Source organism: Artemia franciscana, chromosome 15, assembly GCF_032884065.1.
Source record: "Artemia franciscana chromosome 15, ASM3288406v1, whole genome shotgun sequence".
Taxonomy (NCBI): Eukaryota; Metazoa; Arthropoda; class Branchiopoda; order Anostraca; family Artemiidae; genus Artemia; species Artemia franciscana.
In genome coordinates, this window is record NC_088877.1 from 24,191,221 (window position 1) to 24,213,857 (window position 22,637).

General features: G+C 35.0%; 1 protein-coding gene across 5 annotated transcripts in view; it reads left to right on the forward strand.

Annotated features, from left to right (window-relative positions):
- The first annotated feature begins 2,492 nt into the window (after positions 1-2,492).
- Positions 2,493-22,637, forward strand: part of LOC136036222 (integrator complex subunit 15-like) — a 46,208-nt gene continuing 26,063 nt past the window's right edge. For 2 of the 5 annotated variants that reach the window (XM_065718316.1, XM_065718319.1), the window contains exons 1-4: positions 2,493-2,619; positions 8,433-8,547; positions 11,626-11,750; positions 17,985-18,215. In XM_065718316.1, the coding sequence (XP_065574388.1) occupies positions 8,475-8,547; positions 11,626-11,750; positions 17,985-18,215 (429 nt within the window). In that variant the 5' untranslated portion in view covers positions 2,493-2,619; positions 8,433-8,474. Of the gene's footprint in view, positions 2,642-2,911; positions 2,933-8,432; positions 8,548-11,625; positions 11,751-17,984; positions 18,216-22,637 lie in introns of those variants that run through there. The other 3 variants (XM_065718317.1, XM_065718318.1, XM_065718320.1) reach the window with 3 other exon arrangements.

Here is a 22,637-nt window from a genome sequence, read left to right on the forward strand (position 1 = left end):
TTTGTCATAGCTTGGAGGTTTGTCCCTTCAGTCTGTTTAAAGAAAACAGATTCATAATTGAAGCTTTGTTCATTTCAATCTTAGGGATAATCTACATTTGTTACACTTAATTAAATGGTTGTAAAGGGATACTTTTATTTATTTGTCTTGTTTGTTTTCTACATAATTTTTTAATCTTTAAATTGATATACATTTCTTACAAATTAATTAGTCATATCATAGTTCCACTTGCAAGTTTTGACCTACTTTGTAACCCTGGTCTCAAAATTGCATATAAATTTATTGAAGCTAGGAAACATAGAACTCCTCTCTGTTTAAAAGAAAATGGATGGACATAGGTAGGTTTTAATACACTAAAGTCCTAGGGCCATGGAAATTAAAAAAAAACAATGAAGATTAACTTTAAAATTCTGGACATGACATAAATATAACATTCACAAAGAAAAACCATTCACAAAATTTTACTTTTGTGCTCAGTTGCCAACCTGAGCAATTGCCCTAAATTTTTAAACCTTGCAGAACATTCACCAGCCAATTCTTATGACCTACACTGTTGTCTGTACATCAAAAATTCATTGAAAAGGAAGGACCACCTTACTGACATTTCTTCCTTTGTACTTATATTTAATGGGTTTAAAAGAAAGCTCCTATGGCTAAGTCAGAAGCCTAGTAAAGGACCAGGTAATCCTTTAGACAGGAAGTGCAATAGGAAGCTAGGGGCCAGTCATCCTATGCTTTTGCATGTCCTTCCTGCTTACTGACCCCAGATTTCTCTAGGTAACCTGTTAAGTTTGGGCCAATTCTGGCTGAACTTACAGAGTTACATCACTGACCTTCGTCCCAAACCAAATAAACTGCTAATGCCAGAAATTAAACCTGTGCCCTTTGGATAAAGGATTCTCAACCTAGAGTGCCAGCCACTTAGGAAGGAACACAAATGTCACCAGAGAACAAAAATTATTTGGAAAAAAGAAAATATTGAAAAAAAAAAAATAATAACTCAAGTCACAGTTGCTCATTGCTGTCCCACAAATAATATGTATTTCATTAAGACAAATAAATTTTTAAACAGGTATCAACAAAACTCCATCAGGGATTGTATTTACTTAAAGTACAATCAGCAATATTAATGCTTAGTTTTGTGATATTCTGGTTTTGAAATAATAAAAAAAGAGAAATTATATGTTCCACTTGTTTTCCACAAGCCCATTTGAGAAAAATTATTTGTAACAACGATATACCCACAGTTGGCTCAGAATCTCTCTAAAATTCTTTAAACAGAAGGAATTTAAAAAAAAATTATACTCATCAGCCAGAAAAATATTAACACAACTCTCTAAACTTGGCACTTTTTAAGACAATTTTTAGCAAAGCAAATGCAAAACTTTAATGGTGTCCTATGTCATCTAAAAAAAAAAAACATTAAAATGTGTCAAATGAATTTTGATGTAAGATGCCTCAAATACTTTCAGTTGAATCTGTGAAATGAAGGGCCAGGTATTCCTTTACATTTTATACAATATATAAAAAGAAAAACAGTTCAAATTTTTTCACAAAAGAAGAAGCTTGATGTAAAAAAAATATAAATGTATTTTTAACAGAAAGCAACTGACATCAATGAAATCAAATAAAACAAAAATTCATGGAGAATAAATAATATGAGCCATATATTTAACCTATAATGAGGTGGCATAAAAGATTATTTCTAGAATTAGAAAAAAACAGTGTTATGGCTTAAAGTTCTGCTCAATCAACAGGAGTTGTCTAAGGCCAGAGAAAAAGAAACTGATAACCAAAAAATAAGGCACCCAAAAATTTCAGGACCCTTTAGAGGGAAAAGAAGTAGAAGTAGGTACTTCAAAATACCTTCTTGGGACATACTTTAGCCTGTAGACACATCCCTGAAAGTTTCATTTTCCTAGCCTAACCTCTTTCAAAGCTAGCCAAAAGTAGCTAAAGTAAAATTTTACCCCTACTGTATCTTAAAAATCCAGTTTAAATAGCAATCTCAACAAACATAGACTATATAAAAGGCTATAGGTATTGGCCTAATCATTCTATATTTTTTCCAACTAATAATTATAGGATGGTTTAGAAACTATGCCTGTTTGATATAATAACATTTGACTAACTCACCAATGTGATAGCTGCCTCCCTAAGAATCAACCTTTTTAATAACAAAAAAACTTTTCTTCTGACTCCTTATGAAGCTTAGCCTATGCAAGACAGGCCTAGAACACCAAAAACCCTTTAGATACTAAGGAATATGCATAATATTACTTACAGGTCACTGAAAAGCTAAGATTATTTCTATTATTTACAGTTTCCTTGTCTTTTCTCTAGACTTAACGATTTCACATGTTTATCCATTTAAAAAAAGATATAGCATTGACGTCACAATCCTCAAATAATCTTTTTATTTGGGGGTTATAAAGTGCCAGCCCACGGACAAGTAATCCTGAGCGTTTGTGGGGATAATCCGACTAACCTCTGACGTCATATGTGTCTAAAAAAACGCTTGGATTAATCAGATTAGTAATCGGACAAGTAAACAAACGCACCCCATATGCCTCCCTATAATTTTGGAACTGGAACAGGATATTTAGAATGCAATTCTTGGTATATTTTTGCACAATAAGGGGTGAGGGCGGCTTATATGGTCTGTAAATAGGATATAGGCTAGACTGAGAAATTCCTGAATTTCTTAGAAAACTTGGAAAAAAGTGGAGATAAAGGTTCCCCCTCTTCAGAATGTGTTAACTATGATCATTCTGCATATTTTAGAGTAAGAACTGTTTTCTTATATCTAGCTGGTCTCATCAGCTCATAATACTGGTTGGCTAAATAAAAGATTTGTATGCATATACTCTGGAAAAATTAGCTATGTGAGAGTGTCCTGTTTTGTTTAATGAACTAGGCTAAATGAAATAGTGTAGGTCTAGCCAAACATTTTGTAACATATTTGATAAGCATTTAAATTTGATACCATAGGCCTTGTATGCTAGTTAGGTTAAGGTTAATTTGAGGCCTAAGGAAAAGTTTTAGGTAGGCTAGTTTGTTGAATAGGCCTCTGAAACTTTTCAAAAAGTAAGGTAAGATCTTAGACAAGCTAATTTTTGCTATCTTGGAAAGGGACTAGGCTAGATTAGGGAAATGAAGCTCTGAATTTCTCTACATAGCAAAGTTTGTCTAGAGAAGGTACTTCATCTTCTTCTTTTTCAGCAGTTACACAGGCTTTTCAGTCAAGACTATTCAGCCCTTTTCCTTTTGACTCACTCTGTGAGATGGACAGAGCTACTGAGTTGGTTTGACCTAGTTGATTGGTTAGTGATTTGGTTTAGGTACTTTTGAAGAAAGCTACCTAGATCCACATGCTCTTGCTTTCCTAGAGGGCACTGAGATTTGTTGATTTTTGAAAACCCTTGTGTTAGGAAGGTAGTTTAGTGACTTCTTGCTATCTCAGAAAGGGATTAGGTTAGGAAAGTGAAACTTTCAGGGATGAGTCTAGAGGCTAAAGTATGACCCAGGAAGGTACTTTTTTGAAGCACCTACCTATACTCCCTCTAGAAGGTCCTGACCTTTGATAACCTTAAAAATATGTGTTATAAAAGTAAAACCCTGCAAAATAGATCTTGTGCTTGAATAAAGTAAAACAAAATTGTTTTCAGCTTCACAACTTTGCTCAATCCCAATTTAAAAGGTTTTAAAGATGCAAATGCATTTCCTAAATTCTGATAAATTAACTTTTTAGGGCCCTCCAGAGAGAGAAGGAGTGGATTTGGGTACTGTAAAATACCTTCCCAGGATATACTTTAGCCTGTAGACCCATCCTCAAAAGTTTCATTTTCCTAACCTAACCACTTTCCAAGTTAGCAAGAAGTCACTAAACTAGAATTTTACCAAATCTTGAAAAATAGATCTTCTGCACAGCCTAAGCAATATACTTGAAAAGTATATTCAGCTTCACAACTTTGCCTTTTCCCAATTCATGAAGTTTCTAAAATCTGCAAGTGCATTTCTGAAATTTTGAAGAATTCCAATTCCAGAATTTGTATGAGGGTATACAGACTGCATACAGTCCTTTCACCCCTTTGACTGCAAGATGGCACTAACAATCCTTCTTGTTCATCCTCTCTTCCCTTCTATTTGGTTTTTGGGAAGTGCAAGTACTTGAGCTGCCTGTCCCCTGTAGTTTAAGGCCAAGAGGCTAGCTGGTACCAATACTGCTCTTCCTACTCACTCTTGCTCTCTTCTGCACAGTAGATCTTCATTAATAAATTAGCTTGTTTTCCATTGTCTTTTTCATAATTTGGATCATCACCCTATAAATCAGCCTTTCAGTATTAGGAGGTAGTTGTAAGCTGATAATGGAGTCAAACATTTCTTCAATCTTAATCTTATTAGTTTGGGTGCTAGTATATGGCAATAAAAAAATATGTGTTGGGGAGTTTCCTCTGTTGTTAAACACCACCTGCATAATGGTGAATGATATAAATTCCATTGCAATCAAACAGAATTCAGAAAAAGATATCCTGATTTTAGTCTATAGTACCACACTGTGTCTTCTCTAGAACAAAATAGGGAATTTTGAAATGGTAGACACTTTATTTGTCCATGGCATTTCATAATATCTTGTAGGTTCTTTAATTTTGATTCTGGCTGGGGGTCAATATTTGCTGCTTCATTTGCTAGCCTATCAGCAGTCATGTTATGAATCAATCCTTTATGACTAGGAATCTGCTGGAAGCAAACAAAAATACTGCATCTATTTAATCTTTTTAGATCATCTCTTATTAATTTTAAATCTGAATCAGCAGCCTCATAATTTATTTTTCTTATTAATTGAATTGCAGAATTTGAATCTGTAAGGATTAACACATTCTTTGACAAAAGATTTAGTCTGGTCATAGTTTCAAGTGCTTTATGTATAGCAAATAACTCTTCTGGCAGAATGGAAGTTTGGGATGGAAGAGTTGCTGATATATTCAAGGAAACATGAGGAATACACACCCCTGCTTCTGCTCTTGATCCTTTTACTGAACCATCTGTGAAGGCTAGAATATGTTCAGGAAAGTATGAGGATATCTTATTAGCAAAGAGTTGACAGACATACTGATCTGAATAATGTGACTTGTCTTTAGAAACTAACTGAAGATGACATTCAGGAGCCACCATTTCCCATGGTAGAGATTTTGGAAAAGGGTAACTATCCATACATTCACTTTTCCAATTTTTGGTTATCTTTTAGATAATGGCTAAAAGAAGATAGTAGGTGTTGGGCTTAGCAGGATTCCCAAAAGTGGAGGGAAGAACTGCATGAATTTTGCCATATGTTTATATTTTTGTGAAGTAGCAGTTTCTCCATATAGAAGCCATGTTTTTCAGAGCAGGTAGTCCAGATAGCTCTTTGAGCTTAATCACTGCATTATGTTTGTGGAGCCCCAAAGCAATTCTGATGGCTGAATTTTGGAGTGTCTCAGGGGTATTGAACAAAGTAACAGGAATGTTTGTAAGAAATTGAATGCCATATTCCAATTCAGATCAAATATATGTTTTGTAAAAGTCAATAATCAACTTTGGTGAAGATCCCATTTAGATCCTGCAAGTTGTTTTGGGATGGTTAGCTGTTTGAAAATTGTTACTCTCAACATCATTAAATATGGTTGCTATTTTAATCAAGAATCATGCCCAGTAGCCAAACTGATGGCTCATAGACTCTCTCACTCTCCTCTAACCTTAAGGGTTTCAGAAGGGTTACTTGTTGTTTATGGAACACAATTGCTTTTGTTTTTAGTATAGAAATGGACAGTCCAAAAGCTTTAGAAAACAGGCACACATCATATATGTCTTCCTGAATGATGTTTTGGAGTAAAGTTATATTCTTATGTCTGTTCCACTCAAGAAGATTGTCAGCAAATTCTCCATGTTTTGACTGGCTTCTAAGTTTTAGTTCAGAAATATATAATGTAAATAAAAGAGGGCTTATGACAGTTCCTTGTGGGAGACCATCTTTAACTTGCTTTCTTACAGACATTATTTCATTAATCTGTACTTGAAAGGAATGATCACATAATAAATCTCTTATAATTGAGATCACCAGAGGTGGAAAATTTTTATTATGCATAATTTCTTGGAAGTTTTTGTGTTTTACATTCCCATATGCATCTGTCCAATCAAACAATACAGCAATACCAACTTCGCCCTTCAGGTTAGCCAATATCTTATCAATAAATTTTACCATATTTTGAAACTCTTACAATTGCAAGAATTTGTGGAAAACCATCTAATAATGATTAGATTGAACCACAATTTATTGGTTATGCATTGAAGATGGATGCCCTTTTTCATCATCCAAATCGGCCCTCTATTTTGCGTTTATGCTTGTTCCTTGTCATCACAAACAAGTAAAAAAAAAAAAAATATCCTTACTTGAAAAAGTACTTCTTATATAATGACATTATTACCAACATGCAGTTTGTTAAGCTGTTAAGTCACAGCAAACAACATAAATCACCAACAGGAATTCTTTGAAATCCTTGCTTGAAACTCTTAGCTAATAAATTGACTTCTGTTTATGCATAATCCTTATTCAGCAGTCTCCTTGCATAAAAAGAAATTCATTGCATTCACAGAAAAAAAAAATTCTGCCTGCTTTGTTATTTCAGTTCATTTTATTTCACATCAACCTAGGTAAACAGCACAAGCCGAAAGATGTTATCTTGCTGATAGATGACTCAATTACAATTACCATATATAAACAATGGGAAAATTTAATAAATTACTGCCACTTTCCTCAAGGGTTGTGGAGAGGGGATGGCATCCCCTGAGTCATAGTTTTTGGGACTTTCAACTATGCTGAAAAAATGACTATCTCAAATTTTGATTGGATGTGTTTGGAGAATTAATGGGCCTGGGAGGGGGCTGACATATCTCCAATCACTGTTGACTCTTACAAAGGGCGCTAGAACTTTCAAGTTCCAATCGAATGAGCTCCTTCTGAAGTTTCTATAATAGCTTCTATATTGTGAAAAATTTTTTTTTAATACTTTGTACCCATATTGCTGTTTACTCAGGTGGTGCTATTGTGCTGCCTATGATAGTTTCAGGAATGTACTAAAATTGCTATTTTTTGCCTCTAACACTTGAAAAAAAAACAGACCAGTGTTTAATTTAGCCTACACTGTTTAAGCTACTCTGGAGGGAATTACTTTAAATATTATCATCCAAAGTTATATCATTTAAAACCAATTGCAACTGGAGTCCGAAGTAGTTTCACTCAAAACAGAACAAATCCCTGACTGGGAAGTTGCAAATTATATTATGTTTCCTGAACAGAAACCAATAATTTTCTGTCTTGTAGAGGCATAAACAGTAAACTACAGAGTTTTCTTTTTGCTTTGATAATTTAATAAAATTTACCTACTGAAATGGCTTTAGAATTTTGTTAGCCTACCTCGGGGCCAAATCCCAAATGGAAGGGGGGAAGGCAAGGGATAAAATGTACTTTCGAAATCTAGTGGGGGTATTTTTTCTTCAAATTTTCTTTTTTTTCTTCAAAATATATGGGCAAAGTGGTAAAATGTCTAGGGGGTAATCGCCCACCTACTCCTGCTGTTCAGTTGGCACCCCTGTAATCTAGGGGTCCTGAAAGATCTTTGATTTTTCTTGTTAAAGAAATAAGGTACTTAACAATATCCCAAGTAACATTAGAATTTCAGATGTCAGTTGAGGCAGGAAAACGCTGGGTCCTGCTGCAAAAACAAGGGAAGAAGAGAAGAGTCTCCCTTTTCTGATAAATGCAAAGTTTTTTGGTTCTTTTATTCATTTTGTTTGAAAGGCTTTAATTAATTCTCAGGACCTATTATCTCCCACTACAACCTTATCAGGAGTTGCTTTTTAGGGAAATATGACCAAAAAGCTCCTATGATCACTCTAGTTTAATAGAGAGCAGAAAGGTATAAGGGGAGCTCTATAACATCCTTTGATTTTAATTTCAATTAGTGAGTCACTTTCAAATTTTTACACCTCCCTATGGTCTCCCTCACTTTTTATTTTGATGTATTGTCTTTTGCAATGGTTTCTCGTATTTGAATAACTTTTTAGTTTTGTCTTATTTTTTTTTCTTTTTTTTTTTTTTATGAATCGAAATGTATTGTTGTTTCTGTTCAAGTGTGTTAGCATTTAGGGCTCATTCTTGTTTACATGTAACCTTTGAACGGTTGGGGAGAGGGCTTTAGGTTCAAATAAAGTTTTCATTGAAGTATATTTGTTTCCAAGCATTACAAAAAGTATTTGTCATTTTATTTGGCCCAAAAATTCGAAAAAAAAGAACTTCTAGGATTTTTATCTTAAATTAAGAAGATTTGTTATTTTAAAGATTTTTGTAATGCTATAGCGTTTGACAGAAGATAAACTAGAATGTACCTTTTCAGCTATGATTTTGTAAAGCTTGATGTCAAACAAGTATAAAAGAGATGCAAGATCAAAGACAGAATATTAGAAGGGTCGAATTTCCTAAGTCAACAAAAGAAGCTCTGCATCATCTAGGTAGGTTTTATATTTTGTATTAAGCTCTAATAATAATAACCCTGCATTTTTATTTCACATCATAAATAACTAATGACACTTGTGGAGCAATGCAGAGAGACAGAGAAAAAAACAAAAAAACAAAAGAAACTGAAATACACTTGAGCTAATAAGATGAAAAAATTAAATTATGGTTTGATGAAAATCGAAAGGATGTAGTAGTCTTTGTCTTTTAGCCTTAGGTCCTACCATGCCCTGCAGTATGTAAGGCAGCAACTGTTGAACTCCACGTCCCTCGTCCTGGGCCAGTGACCAAAGCTCTGGAGGCCTAGCGAGCTCTTAAGACTTAAACATCAGAGACCAATCACTCCCTCTTTATACTTAATAGATTATATAGCCTCCTTCTCTAGTGATTGGCCAATGATTATACATTGTCTGCTGCTTCTGTGCAGATTAGGCGGTTTTCAGCATATCTTGGAGTCTTTCCTCTATCATTCTTGTCATATATTTTAAGCGCCCCAAATGTCTTTTATGAATTTTATCAGTGATTAAAGATTGTTGGTACTGGGCTCTAATCTGCACAGTCGGTATTCTTTCATTCCAGTGTGCTGCAAGTAGGCTACGTTTCTGAGGCAATTCTTGTCAAATCCAAGCAATGTTTTTCATCAGTTTTTGACATACTTCATAATTTACTACTGTATAGGAGCACTGAGCTCAATAACTTGAGCTTTTGGGAGTATTTGGAGTACCTTCAAACCTTGTTTAGCTACTCCTGCATAACGCTACCCCTGGGAGAACAATACCCCTGCAAAAACAATGCTTTAGTGTCTTGTTACTGTACTTAATTGTCACACTACTGTTTAATCTGGTTCCATCTGGTTGTTGTTACATTGCGATGTGGTCAAATTCACTGTTATGTCTAGGAAAATAATTTTATGAACTAGTCTCATATTACTATACCAATGCTGGAGGTAACGCTAAAGTTAACAGTTTGTGAGACAAAACGATCAGATTTTCTAAACACCTTTCTTTCTTAAACGTGTGTGAAGAAAAGGGAGCTAGCTGATCATGGAAAATAGAATAAAGCCTACCTAGGCTACATGACTTGTCTGTCCATAATTTACCAACAATTGTAGATTAACTAAATTGAATTTTAGGCAATGTTGGCTATTTGTTCATTTGAAATCTCCATCCCAAAAGAGTTTGGAAATAGAAATTTCTTATGTTTTCTTCTTCTATGTCAGAATTTAAATTGTGTCAAAATCTCTTTCCATACTTCTTTTTGTATTCCTGTAGCTTCCTTTCCAAAAAATTCATTTTTGATTTGCTTGAAAAGAAAATGGGTTCAAGTTTTGAAGCGAAGGGATTTCCTCTAATTGCCTGTATCATTGTTTGTAAAGGAACGTGCACACTATAGCCTGAGCTTATCTTATTTTTCTCTGTGGAGAATGGCCTTAAATATCCTGTGTAATTCTCAAGTTATCCATTTGTGTTTTAATGCCTCTTCACTGCGAATATTTGCCAAGAAAACCTTATTATAACAATAATTAATAACAAAAATAAAATCATAGTAACTTTTATTCATAAAATTAGTCAATTCTTCAGACCACACTAGGGTTAACATAATGTTAATACTTTATATGAACCCCATATAACAGGTTTTGGCATCTCTACATTCTCAGTTCCTATTTATATCAATTCTCGCTGAAGTCTACTGCATTGTTTGTTTTTTACCATTAACAGACATGGCCATCTAGTGCCAAGATCTTGCCCTGTGGAAAAGTTATTTTGTATTGTCCAATGATTATAGCAAGGCAGGTCTCACCAATTCGGTCGAATCCGCTCTTGAAATTTTATGAGATCATCAAACTTGTTGTCAAAACTGTTGAATACTGGTGCTACGAATGAAAATTTAAACCCAATTTAAGTGGACTTGGGAACTGCTTTCATCTCCCAAAACTCTGGATGAGGCTGATCATCCACTAAAATGTATTTCAACAGGCTATACAGCCCTACAAATATTATTTTAGAATATTTGTATCTGATTAAGTTTTAGACAATAAACTCTTCCTTCAAGAAAGATTGTAATATAATGTCTATCTAGCTCAAAATCATGAAAAATAAACAAACGAACAAAGTTTCGTCGCCATTACCAGCGCCGCCATGAAATAAAGATTAAAGTATCATTTTGAATGCCAAGCTGTATTTATGCTGCACCAATATTCTTTTTCTTTTACTGATTTTTTTATTTATGTGTTTTTCCTGATAAATTTCAGAAAGTTTCTAAAAGAATAAAACAAACACTTTTCCATGGTGTTGTTTGAGAAATATATGTTTCATTGTCCAAACCAAGAGTAAGTTTTAAGAGTTAAAATTGCTACTGGTGTTAGCATATAAAAATCACCAATGCCATCTAGTATTTGAAACTTTTTGGGATTTTTTTTTCATGTTTTGTATTTATGTTTTTTTTAGGGACTGGGACCAAACATTTATTGTTACACTAGTTTTTGCAATTACTCTAATTATATTAATTTCGCCTTATTATTGCACTGAAAATAAAAAATGCCAAGAATTGTCAATTGCTAGATTACATTGCTGTTTTTTTGTGGACACTAGTGCCAGTTTCTACTCTTGTGAGTTCCCATGCTCTTTGACATCAAACAAAATAAACTGTTGTGCTTATCAAAGAAGAAATGGCAACACATTTTAATTGCTGAATTTAGTCAATTTTCTTGAATAATATAAAGTTTATGCTAATCTTGGATATTTAATCTTTGCGTTTTGTTCTGGCAGTTCATTCTATGTTTCAAACATGTTTCTGTGAAATTTATGCTCTATTTCAACTAAATTTTACTCAATTTAACATTTCTGTTGAGCTTACAAAATCTGTTCTATTCCAAGAAAAATACTCAAATATAAAATTGCTGAAAAATTGCCTTCAAAATAAGAAACACATGCACTTAGGTCACTGTAGCTTATTGTGTCTGTTGCTATATTAATAATTGTGGTATATTCTCTACTATGTCAGTTAAATATCTCTTCCGTTTTTGTGCTGTTCAATATTGTCTTTATAAAAATAATTTGGGCATTTTATTTTAGAGCAGTTATGTATACCCTTTACACAACTTCGCCCTCCTACCTCTAAACAACTAGATTATATTGGCGAACTAATTGATGAATTTGTGTTCTTGGATCATGGTCCAAAGAGAGCTCATAGAAGAAAGGTAGGCCACACATTTGTAATTTATATACTGTATATAATTATATATTTTATTATAATTTTTGCTCTTTACATTTAGACAATTAATATTGAAATAATTGTTGCTTAGACTAAGAATAAATGAATATATATATGTGATGTCACTTCATAAGAACAGAAATCAAGTGGGTAGCTTCACTTACGCGGGTAGGATTATTAGTAAAGATGGTGGATGCATTGAAGGTGTAAAAAATAGAATAGCCAAGGGGTAGGGTTTTGGGTTGAACAGAATGAATGAACATCAGAATATTGGAAGCCATGATAATGATGGTGTTCAAGCATGGGTGTAAAATGTGGGCTTTTCAAATTGAGGGAAGTCTGTTAAATATTTCTCGAAGAAACTGTCTAAGGGTATTTGTAGTTGCTCATTTGACTAACCCCAAACAAAGGAGCTGTCCAAAGAAACTGTCTAAGGGTATTTGTAGGTACTCGTTTGACCAACATCAAATAAGGGCACTGTCTTAGGTATTTGTGGACACTTGCTGGACTGATGTCAAACAAAGGAACTGTCTAAGGGTATTTGTAATTACTTGTTTGACTGACATTAGATAAAGAAACTGTCTAAGGTTACTTGTAGGTTCTCGTTTGGTCGACACCAAATAAAGGAAAGGATCTGTCAAAGGGTATATCTAGGCACTCGTTTGACCGACCTCAGGAAAAGTAACCGTCTAAGGGTACTTGTTGGTATTCTTTCGAACGGCATCAAATAAGGGAACTGTCTAAGAGTATTTGTAGACACTCGTTGGGCTGACCTCAAACAAAGGAACTGTCTAAAGGCATTTGTAAGTATTTTCTTGACTGATATCAAATAAAGGAACTGTGTAAGGGTACTTGTAGGTACTCATTTGACCAACATCAAATAAAGGATTTGTCTAAGGGTATTTTTAGGCACTCGTAGGACTGACCTCAAGCAAAGGAACTGTCTAAGGGTACTTGTAGGTACTCGTTTGACCGACATCAAATAAGGGAACTGCCTAAGGGTATTTTTAGACAGTCCTTGGAATGCCTGCAAGAAAAGAAACTGTCTAAGGCTATTTGTAAGTACTTTCTTGACTGATATTAAATAAAGGAACAGTCTAAGGGTACTTGACGGTACTCGTTTGACCAATATCAAATGAAGAATTTGTCTAAGGGTATTTGTAGGCACTTGTTTGATTCACCTCAAGCAAAGGAACTCTAATGGTACTTTTAGGTACTCGTTTAACAAACATTGAATAAGGAAATGACTAAGGGTATTTGTAGAAACTCGTTGGACTGGCCTCAAACAAAGGAACTTTCTAAGGGTGTTTGTCGACACTCTTTTGACCGATCTTAAGCAAAGGAACTGTCTAAAGATACTTGTAGGTACTCGTTTGACGGAAATTAAATAAGGGAACTGTCTAAGGGTACTTGTAGACACTTGTTGAACTGACCTCAAACATAGGAACTGTCTAAGGGTATTTTTAAGTACTTGTTTGACCTCCGTCAACTAAAGAAACTGTCTGTGGGTACTGGTAGGCACTCGTTTGACCCACATCAAGCAAAGGAACTGTCTAAGGGTATTTTTAGGTATTCGTTTGACCGAATCTAAGCAAAGGAACTGTCGAAGGGTACTTGTAGGTACTGGTTTGACAACATCAAATAAGGGAACTGTCTAAGGGTATTTGTAGACACTCGTTGGACTGACCTCAAACAAAGGAACTGTCTAAGGATCTTTGTAGGTGCTTGTTTGACTGACATCAAATAACGGAACTGTCTTGTTTGTAAATGCTTCAACTAAGGGGATTGTCTAAGGGTATTTGTAGACACTCGTTGGACTGACTTCAAACAAAGAAACTATAAGTTTATTTATAAGTACTCGTTTGACTAACATCAAATAAAGGAAGTGTCTAAGGGTATTTGTAAGTACTTGTCTGACTGACACCAAATAAAGGATCTGTCTAAGGGTATTTGTAAGTACTTGTTTTATTGACATCGAATAAAGGATCTGTATAAGGGTATTTGTAGGCAAATGAACTGTCTAAGTGTACTTGTAGGTACTTGTTTGATGGATAGCAAATAAGAGAACTGTCTGAGGTATTTGTAGACACTGACCTCATACAAAGGAACTTTCTAAGGGTCTTTTTAGGTAATTGTTTGACTGACATCAAATAAAGGAACTATCAAAGGGTATTTTTAGGTGCTCATTGGACTGACCTTAAACAAAGGAACTGTCTAAGGGTTTTTGTAGTTACTTGTTTGACTGATGTCAAATAATGGAACTGTCTAAGGGTATTTGTAGACACTCGTTGAAGTGATCTCAAACAAAGGAACTGTAAAGAGTATTTGTAAGTACTTTTTTGACTGACGTCAAATAAAGGAACTGTCTAAGGATACTTTTAGGTTCTCGTTTGATGGACATCAAATAAGGGAACTGTCTAAGAGTATGTGTATGGTTGGACTGACCTTAAACAAAGGAGCGGTCTAAGGGTCTTTGCAGGTACTTTTTTGACTGACATCAAAGAAAGGAACTGTCTTAGGGTACTTGTAGGTATTCGTTTGACCAACATCAAAGAAAGGAACTGTACCTGTTTGACTGACATCCAATAAAGGAACTGTCTAAGGGTACTTGTAGGTACTCGTTTGACCGACATCAACTAAAGGTTCTGTTTAAGGGCATTTGTAGGCACTTCTTTGACTGACTTCAAGCAAAGGAACTGTCTAAGGGTACTTGTAGGTGCTCATTTGACCGACATCAAGTAGGGGAACTGTTTAAGGCTATTTGTACACTCGTTGGACTGACCTCAAACACAGGAACTATCTAAAGGTATTTATAAGTACTCGTTTGACTGACATCAAATTAAAGAATTGTCTAAGGGTACTTGTAGGTACTTGTTCGGCCGACATTAAAGAAACGAACTTTCTAATGGTCTTTATAAGTACTTGCTTGACTGACATCAAATGAAGGAACTGTTTAAGGGTACTTGTAGGTACTCGTTTGGCCGACATCAAATAAATGATCTGTCTAAGGGTACTTGTAGGCACCCGTTTGACTAACCTCAAGCAAAGGAACTGTCTAAGGGTACTTGTACGTACCCGTTTGACCGACATCAAATAAAGGAACTGTCTATGGGAATTTGTCTCAACAAACAATCTCAAACAAACTTGTCCCAATCTCAAACAAAGGAACGTGTAAGGGTACTTATAGGTACTCGCTTGGTCGATATAAAATAAAGGAACTTTCTAAGTGTATATGTAGGCACTCGTTTGACCAACCGCAAACGAAGGAACTGTGTAAGGGTATTTGTTGGTACTTGAAAGTGACCGACATCAAACGAAGGAACTCTATGAAGTAGGTCTAATAGCATTTTTAGGTACTCGTTTGACTTACCTCAAACTCTTTTCATCTTATATCAAACAATAAGCTATGCATGAAGTGGGGATTAGTCCCACTTTTAGAGTTACTGCGTAAGAAAGATTAAAGGTTGCTGGACCGTGCTCGGCTGAACTTGAACATTTTGCAACCTATGAAGTTATTAACACAATAAGATTATGTCGAAATATGACATTGAAATAGAACGATAAGGAATTTCTAAAAATTTCTATTTCTTAAAAAAAAATTCTTATCAACTTACATTTTATTTATTTCTATTGATGAATTTCAATTTTTATTTACTCATTGTTCTCTTTATTTCTTCATTCTTGTTTATAATATAGAAAATAAGAAATTATCTGCATAGTAGCTTTGAACTTGAATGTGATCAATTAACATTTTTTCTTCAATTGATTTTGCTTTCAAATGCATCTTTTCTAGATGTTTAGGTAAAAAATCCCGAAACCGACTTATATCTCTGCTTGTACAGCCTATTTCACAAAATTAATTTTCAAATATTTTACGTTGGACGATTTTCATTCTATAATAATTACCCAGTTAAAAGATTAGAACTAATATAGGACGAATTCTTTTTTAGTTCGAAATTATAATACTCTTTCTATAATAGAGTTAGATTGTATCAACTTCAATTAGTCTATAAAAACACTAGACCCATATTAACCGAAAATCTTAAAGCATCGTTTGAAAAAACAAAAAACTATCCAGTCCGGAAGATTATCATTTGAACCTGATTCATAAATGATAACTATTGTTACAGGGTTATGGTAAAAGTTAATCATTAAAGCAAATTTATAGGAATAAACTGCAAACCTTAGTACCTGCAACGGCTAATATTGGAGACCTTATTAGACCCGTAAACTGCAAAAAGAAAGTGATATATCGAAATGATAACTGTTTCGTTGGAATTTGCATAGCCAAAAGCCCCTTTATAGGAGAATTACAGTCCTCCATCTTGAGCAACAAAGAAAGACATCCTTTCGCATGGGAAGCAGTGATATGTTTTCTTTTTTTGTTCTTTTCCTCCTTCTTTTTTTGAATTTATAGTAGGATAAATAATGCCAAGGTCATCATAAAAATAAGAAGATCTAAGTAGCCAAGAGACATTTGAACAATGCCCCTTTTTGCTGAACGGTCTTTTGTGCTGGTATTGAATCAGAAACCCACTTTACTTAAAAACGAACTAGTCATAGGGAAAAACCAGGAACTATACAAAGACAAATTTGCCACAAAATTTTAAAGAATGAACATAGATAACAGCATTGAAAGTGGCACCCAAATTTTGATTTGTATAGATTTTCTTTACCTTGGGTTCAGTTTTACTCAGCTTACTTGTTGTTTTTTTATACTTATTGTGTACATACATCATTTTATTTTTCATATATTGATGTAACTGAATGTGATGCAATGACGTTCTGTGTCATTTTTCTATGCGAAACAATAATCTTTACTGTTTTGCTTGCAACCCGAAAATCGTCCTTTCGTTTCAATAATATGGTGGCACATTATCAGTTTTGTCATCTTGGGCTCTCCGAAGACCCACGAATGTCAACCGATCGACTACACACAATGAAATCGTTTAGTGATGCGGATTTTTCTTTAACGGGATTTTCTGTTGATAATGGCTGCCCAATCTTAATCCTTTTTTCCAATCCTCTTGTTCGATAGAGTACACGCGGCAACATCATTTAATGTAGTGTATTTTATCTTAACGGGCATTTTGTAATAAAGGATACCCAATTCTAATCTTTATTTTCTGTTTTCGCTCTCTGCTGAGTTTTATAGGCTGCTTAGAAATACGTATATGAGCATGATGTTTCAGTAATACAGAAAAACATGCTACTTTTTGGAATAAGGCTACTATTGTGTCGTTGCTCCCAGTTTTACTATCCCCCCTCTCTTCCCTAATACCTAATAATATGATCACTTGTGAAATTATGAGTGTCAACCTTAAAGGAATCTGGGTAATCCATAAGAAGGCCGTGGTCGGTATTGAGTTAGGCTCAGATTCTAACAAGGTCAGCTCGGCTATACAAGCTCAAGGGTCTCTTTGCTAAGTATTAAGTTTTCTGTTCATAATAACATCAGAATAATTCTTCGATAGTCATATTACACTTTACGTAAAAAAAATCAATGAACACATTCACAAGACTTGAAAAAGTGCTTTGACAAAGTGCCTATGTCACCCTAAGGTGGATGAACTGGAATACTTATTGACGACATGACTGCCTGTCCATGGATTATTCTTTATGGTTGATTGTGTATGGCTATGCTGTTTGACCTAGTGGTTGTATGGATGAGTAGGGTTAAGGCCTCATTCAAGTGATGGTCTATATTAACCACTAATTTAGGAAAACAGTTTTCCCTTTCTCCTTCCATCTCTTTTTTTTTTTGTGTGTGTGTGTGTGTGTTTGTGCTGTTATATTGATGATTTCTCTTTTCATTATATTGTTGTGGTAATAGGCATGTATGTGTCTAATTCCTATAAGTGGGTTCAGGGAGGGGGGGGGGGTATCCTTCGTTGTTCTCAGATCATCAAATTGATGAAGAACGGTTTAAAAATGTAGAGTTCCATGTTTTATCCGAGGCCTGGAGTAATCTAACTGGATTTAAAAAATACCCCTCACAAAAATGAGCAGTTATGATCAAAGCACACCTAACACAGCAATTAAAGAAAATAATTTTTTATTTGTTTTGGTGCAATTTCGATTTTTTTTTCTGCGATTTTGCTAATTTGCTTTTTGTATTTTTTATTTGGTGCTGTTTCTAAAAAAAAAAATACCTTCCCAAATCTCATTCTCGCATAATTTGGAATATATCTTGGGATTTTTCCTGATTCTTTTTTTTTAGAAAATGACTTCAATGCAAGAGCTCCAAGTTTTAGTCATCCTTTGTAGATTTTTTTCGTCGTCAATGGCAGATGGAGTTAAAAACACCGTATTCATGATGATTTTCACGTCTCCTGGTGGAAAACCAGATTCAACAACAAATGACAGAATGCTTTTCCTGGGAAAACTGATTTCATTGGCTATTTCCATGAAAAGTTCCTTGCTGCTAAACTGTGCTGGCGTTTGGATGCAGGTAATAAAGTCTGTTTCCCTGAACTTAGAAAGAAAGGAGTATCCTCACCTTCTCCCTTCCCATGAAAAATAAATTCAGACGATGTATATTACCACCGTGCAACATTTCAAAATTAGATGGAACTTTTTTCTCTAAAAACGATTGTCGTGAGGGGTAGCTAACTAAATTTCACCCAAATAAAACTTGTAAAAAACAAAGTCGAATGAATAAAATGAATATGTGGTGCAATAAAATCTATAATAGCTCAATAATAATAATAATATTTTTATTTATATAAACATGAAAAAACCATGGGAACAAAGAAACATGAAATAAGTCGAACTTTGGAGAACTAGACTTCGACAGGCTAGATTGTGTAGCAATTCAGACCCGCGTGGTACAAGGAAAAGTAGATTTATATGCTACTTGAGCTTAAGGGACGTGATTTTTTCTTACTATTATTGGGATTGAGCTCGAGCTTAGGGTGTAGTAGTGAATTGGTTGTTGTTACTTAAGTACTATTTATTTTTTTATGGCAGCGCAGACTTGAAATCCCAAATTCAGGCGTTCGAGTCCTGGTGTCGCTGATTATTTGGTTTGGATCAGGCCAACCACGCATTTCATTCCTGGCTGAAGGCATCGAATCAAGAGATCCGTACTTGTGCAACATTGACCATTGGTCAGCATGCGAAAGAGAGAGCGAGATGTAATAGGTAGCATAAATTCGTTGCGGCATTAGCCATAAATATGATAGCTATTTCATTATATGATTTATGATTCTTAATCTGATACCATGCCTGGTTATGAAAGGTCATCTTGCCGTTATTTCCCCCCCTAAAATTTGAGAAGCACAAAAGAAAAGGTAAAGCAGTTACAAGCACTCCAACAAATTAACAATGTATTGGAACAAAAGATGACTAGACAATAAGTTTAGAAAAAAATTGTATTGCATGGATCTATGCAATACAAATAAAAATGAAAAAAACCGAAGATCTCAAGCTTTTGCATTAAAGAATAGAGCCTTTGAAGCTCAAAAGTTCTGTTGGGGTATTTTGTTCTTATGAAAACATGGTAAATTTAGTAATTTGAATTCGTGTAATGAAACAGCCATCTTAGCACTCAAAGATGAACGCTAATCACGCTACTTTTACAATCACAAAATGGTCACTTGTTAGCTACGTTTACGAAATATGGTACAACTTTCATTGCACTTGTTAAAGGCACTTAGGAAATATGGTACAAAAGAGTTTGCCAATCTATTCCTACGGCACTTGACTGGTTCTAGTTTGTAACAATGCCTAGTATGTCTGCTGATTGGTGTGGATAGTGAAAGTATGGATCGGTGCTTCTCTTTTGTTAATAGTGATTTTCCAAATTTCATCATTAGCTCATTTCTTCGATCGAATGAGGTGGACAAATTCAAGAGCTCAAGGGCACTTCCGTAACTGCTGAAACTCGGTCCGAATATTATCTTAGGAGCGCGTTTTTGAACATCCTCTTGTTCAGCTGCCTTGTAAGCTGTGTTCTCAGTTTGGGGACCACAAACGGAACAGTAATACTTGAGGATAGGCCTGATGTAGGTTGTATACGCCAGAGAAGCCTAACCTGCGCATACTTGTTAAACTCTGGGTTGAGTAGTGACCTTTGTGAGCAATATTATCTACATGCAGCTTAAAAGAGAAGTCACTTGTACATGTTACGCCTAGGATTATTGCAGAGGAGAGAGTTGGAAACGGAACATCTGGGATTGTGATGTCTCGCTTGAGTGGATTAAATCGTAAAAGTTTTGATTTCTGTTCATTCACTTGTAGACTGTCCGACTTACGCTAGTTAAGGAAGTCTGTGAAGAAACTCTGATCAGACTGCTGCTTTGCTACTGGGTTTTTGATTATATATTTGAGAAGTTCAGACAAGTCATCAACAAACTTGAAACGCTCTTCAAATTTTACAAGGATGGGGTTGATGACGGCAAGAAATAAAAGAGCAGCTAATTTCATTCCTTGAAGGCAACCGCGGGTTAGTTCTGATTTTTCAGAGCAATTATCTTCTACAAACAAATGGTAAACTGATCGCAGTCTCCCCTGTAAAAATTCTCTCAAAATTCTCACAATTCATGTGTTTGATTAGGTCGAATGCTTTTCGGTAGTCCGCCAAAAATAAATCGACAGTAATATTAGAAGTATCCAACCACTTGACGATTAAGTGATACATTCACTATATGTATATATATAACTGTATATATATATAACCATATTGTTACGAATCAACACTATATATAACACTAAATATATAACCATATTGTTACGAACCGATCGCAGGAGCAATTTGTTGTAACAAAGAACGGTAGATAAAACTCGCAGCTACTTTTGCTAAGTTAAGAGTTATCGATATTGGTCTCGGTTTGTCATAGGACTGGGGTGTCTTGATTTTCGGTATGACATGGACATATGCAATTTTCCAAATTTTCGGAAATGATTGTTCTAAGAAACATTGGTTTATCACTGATGCGATAGGCTGGACTAAGAAAGGTGAGTACTCTTTCAGTAATTTCACGGGAAGTTCCCCTGGGTATGAGGCACAGTTGTTACGTTGCTTTCCCATTGAATAGTGAACTTTCATTTCTGACACTTCTGCGATTTCATCTGTACTACTGTTGTTAATGATGTCACACATTTGTTTGTCACTTACGGTTAGGTGGGTAGTACAAATCTGAATAAAGAATTCCTTGACTTCCTTTTATCAGTAAGGCTTTTATCAGTCTACCGTCTGGTTATTGATTTGTACCACGTTTCCTTTCTTTTTCCCACTAAGCCGTTTTACTGCGTCATGCCACTTGTGAGAATCTGACTTAAGGAGCGGTGTTATTTTTTCCCCCACATTTGTTTTGGAAGCTCGGAGGGCTGAAACGACTTTATTTCTCATCTTGTTTGCATTCAGTCTCTCTCCTGCAGAATGGAGTTTACATTGTTCTTTGATTTTTTTTTTTTTTTAATATTAGTATCAAACCAGGATTTATCCGTCTCACATATCATGCGTTCTTTAACTAGAAAAAATTCATGGTACGTTTACTGCAGAATTGAACATAATGTCTCGACTTTTTTCCATCAATGTTTGTTATAACACAGATTGGATCGAAGTCAAAGTTAGCAATCCACCTGCCAAATGCTTGGATAGAGCTTTCACTGTCACGTCTGGTATTGAAGAAGTTCAGATAGCCTTTTATAACGCCTGTTTTAGTAGTTATGTCCCAACATTCGGTAATTATTGCTATTGGTTTCAAGATAATGCGTAAGACAGGTTCTAATTCGTCTACTTTATTCGTCAGTGAACTGGAATTGCACAGAATCAGGCATGGGAAATTCGTTTTGGCACTTAGAGTGACAGGTTTTAGCACATGAGGGGGGTTATCTGAGTTGTTCGAAGGTTTGTTGCGGTAATAGGGCTTCAATGTTGGTAATGTTGGCCTAGGCCCTGAGCTATGTGTAGTAACCAAGCATGTCTCGTGTTGCTTACTCTCTGACTTTTTCGTTCCGCTGTCATTACAAACTATAGTGATTACTGGTCACGGCGCTCTCTGTGCTCTTGGACTCTTCTGATTGCGTGCATCCCGCGCCATTTGGCTTGAGGTGAACAGCAGTGACATCTTCGTAAGGTTTGCATAGTTAGTATGCGATGAGAATTTCAATAATAGATGGCGTTGGCGGTCCAGAATTTAAACGCTTACTTCCCAATATGCTTTTTAGGCTAAGATCAGCTTCTACTGCTGCCATTTTGATATATTCGTAGCAACCCAGTCACTGCAAAAGTGGTTAAAATTATTATCGTTCGAAAATAAGTATATCTCAAACACAAACAAGCTAAACTAAAGTAGCAAGGTATGCAAGCCTTTACGGCATAACGCCATCTATATGGTGTAAATATAATGTAAAGTAAAGGTAAAGGTATGAAATGCCGAAAAAAATTATAAGACATCATTTTTGGGGGAAAATGTAAACAACCTAGATAGATATAATACACAGTGATCACTTTAGAAGAGAGTCTTTCTAGCTTGTTTTCCTTACATTTTTTTCTATTAACACCCATTTTTGGAGACCCAATCTGGAGTATTATTAGTGCAATAATGAGTAAGCATGTTCTTTCTTGATATAAGTCAGGAATTAGTGTTGATAACGAGACTGTTGCATAATTGTTTTGTGTTGGTGGGCACCTTTTGTAGTGGGAATATCTACTGCATATAAAGGTCGCCATGAGCATATCTAGAAGAAGAATTTTTAAATCCCTGTGAAACTTTGCTATTGTACAGCGAAGACGCAGGGACCTTAGTAGTCAAGAAGCGTCATTAATCCTATACAATACAATTGTACTGCGAACAGATTGACGCTTCATTTTAAGGTTCAAGATTAATTTTTAATATTTAAAATTTCGCTTAACAATTTTTTTTAT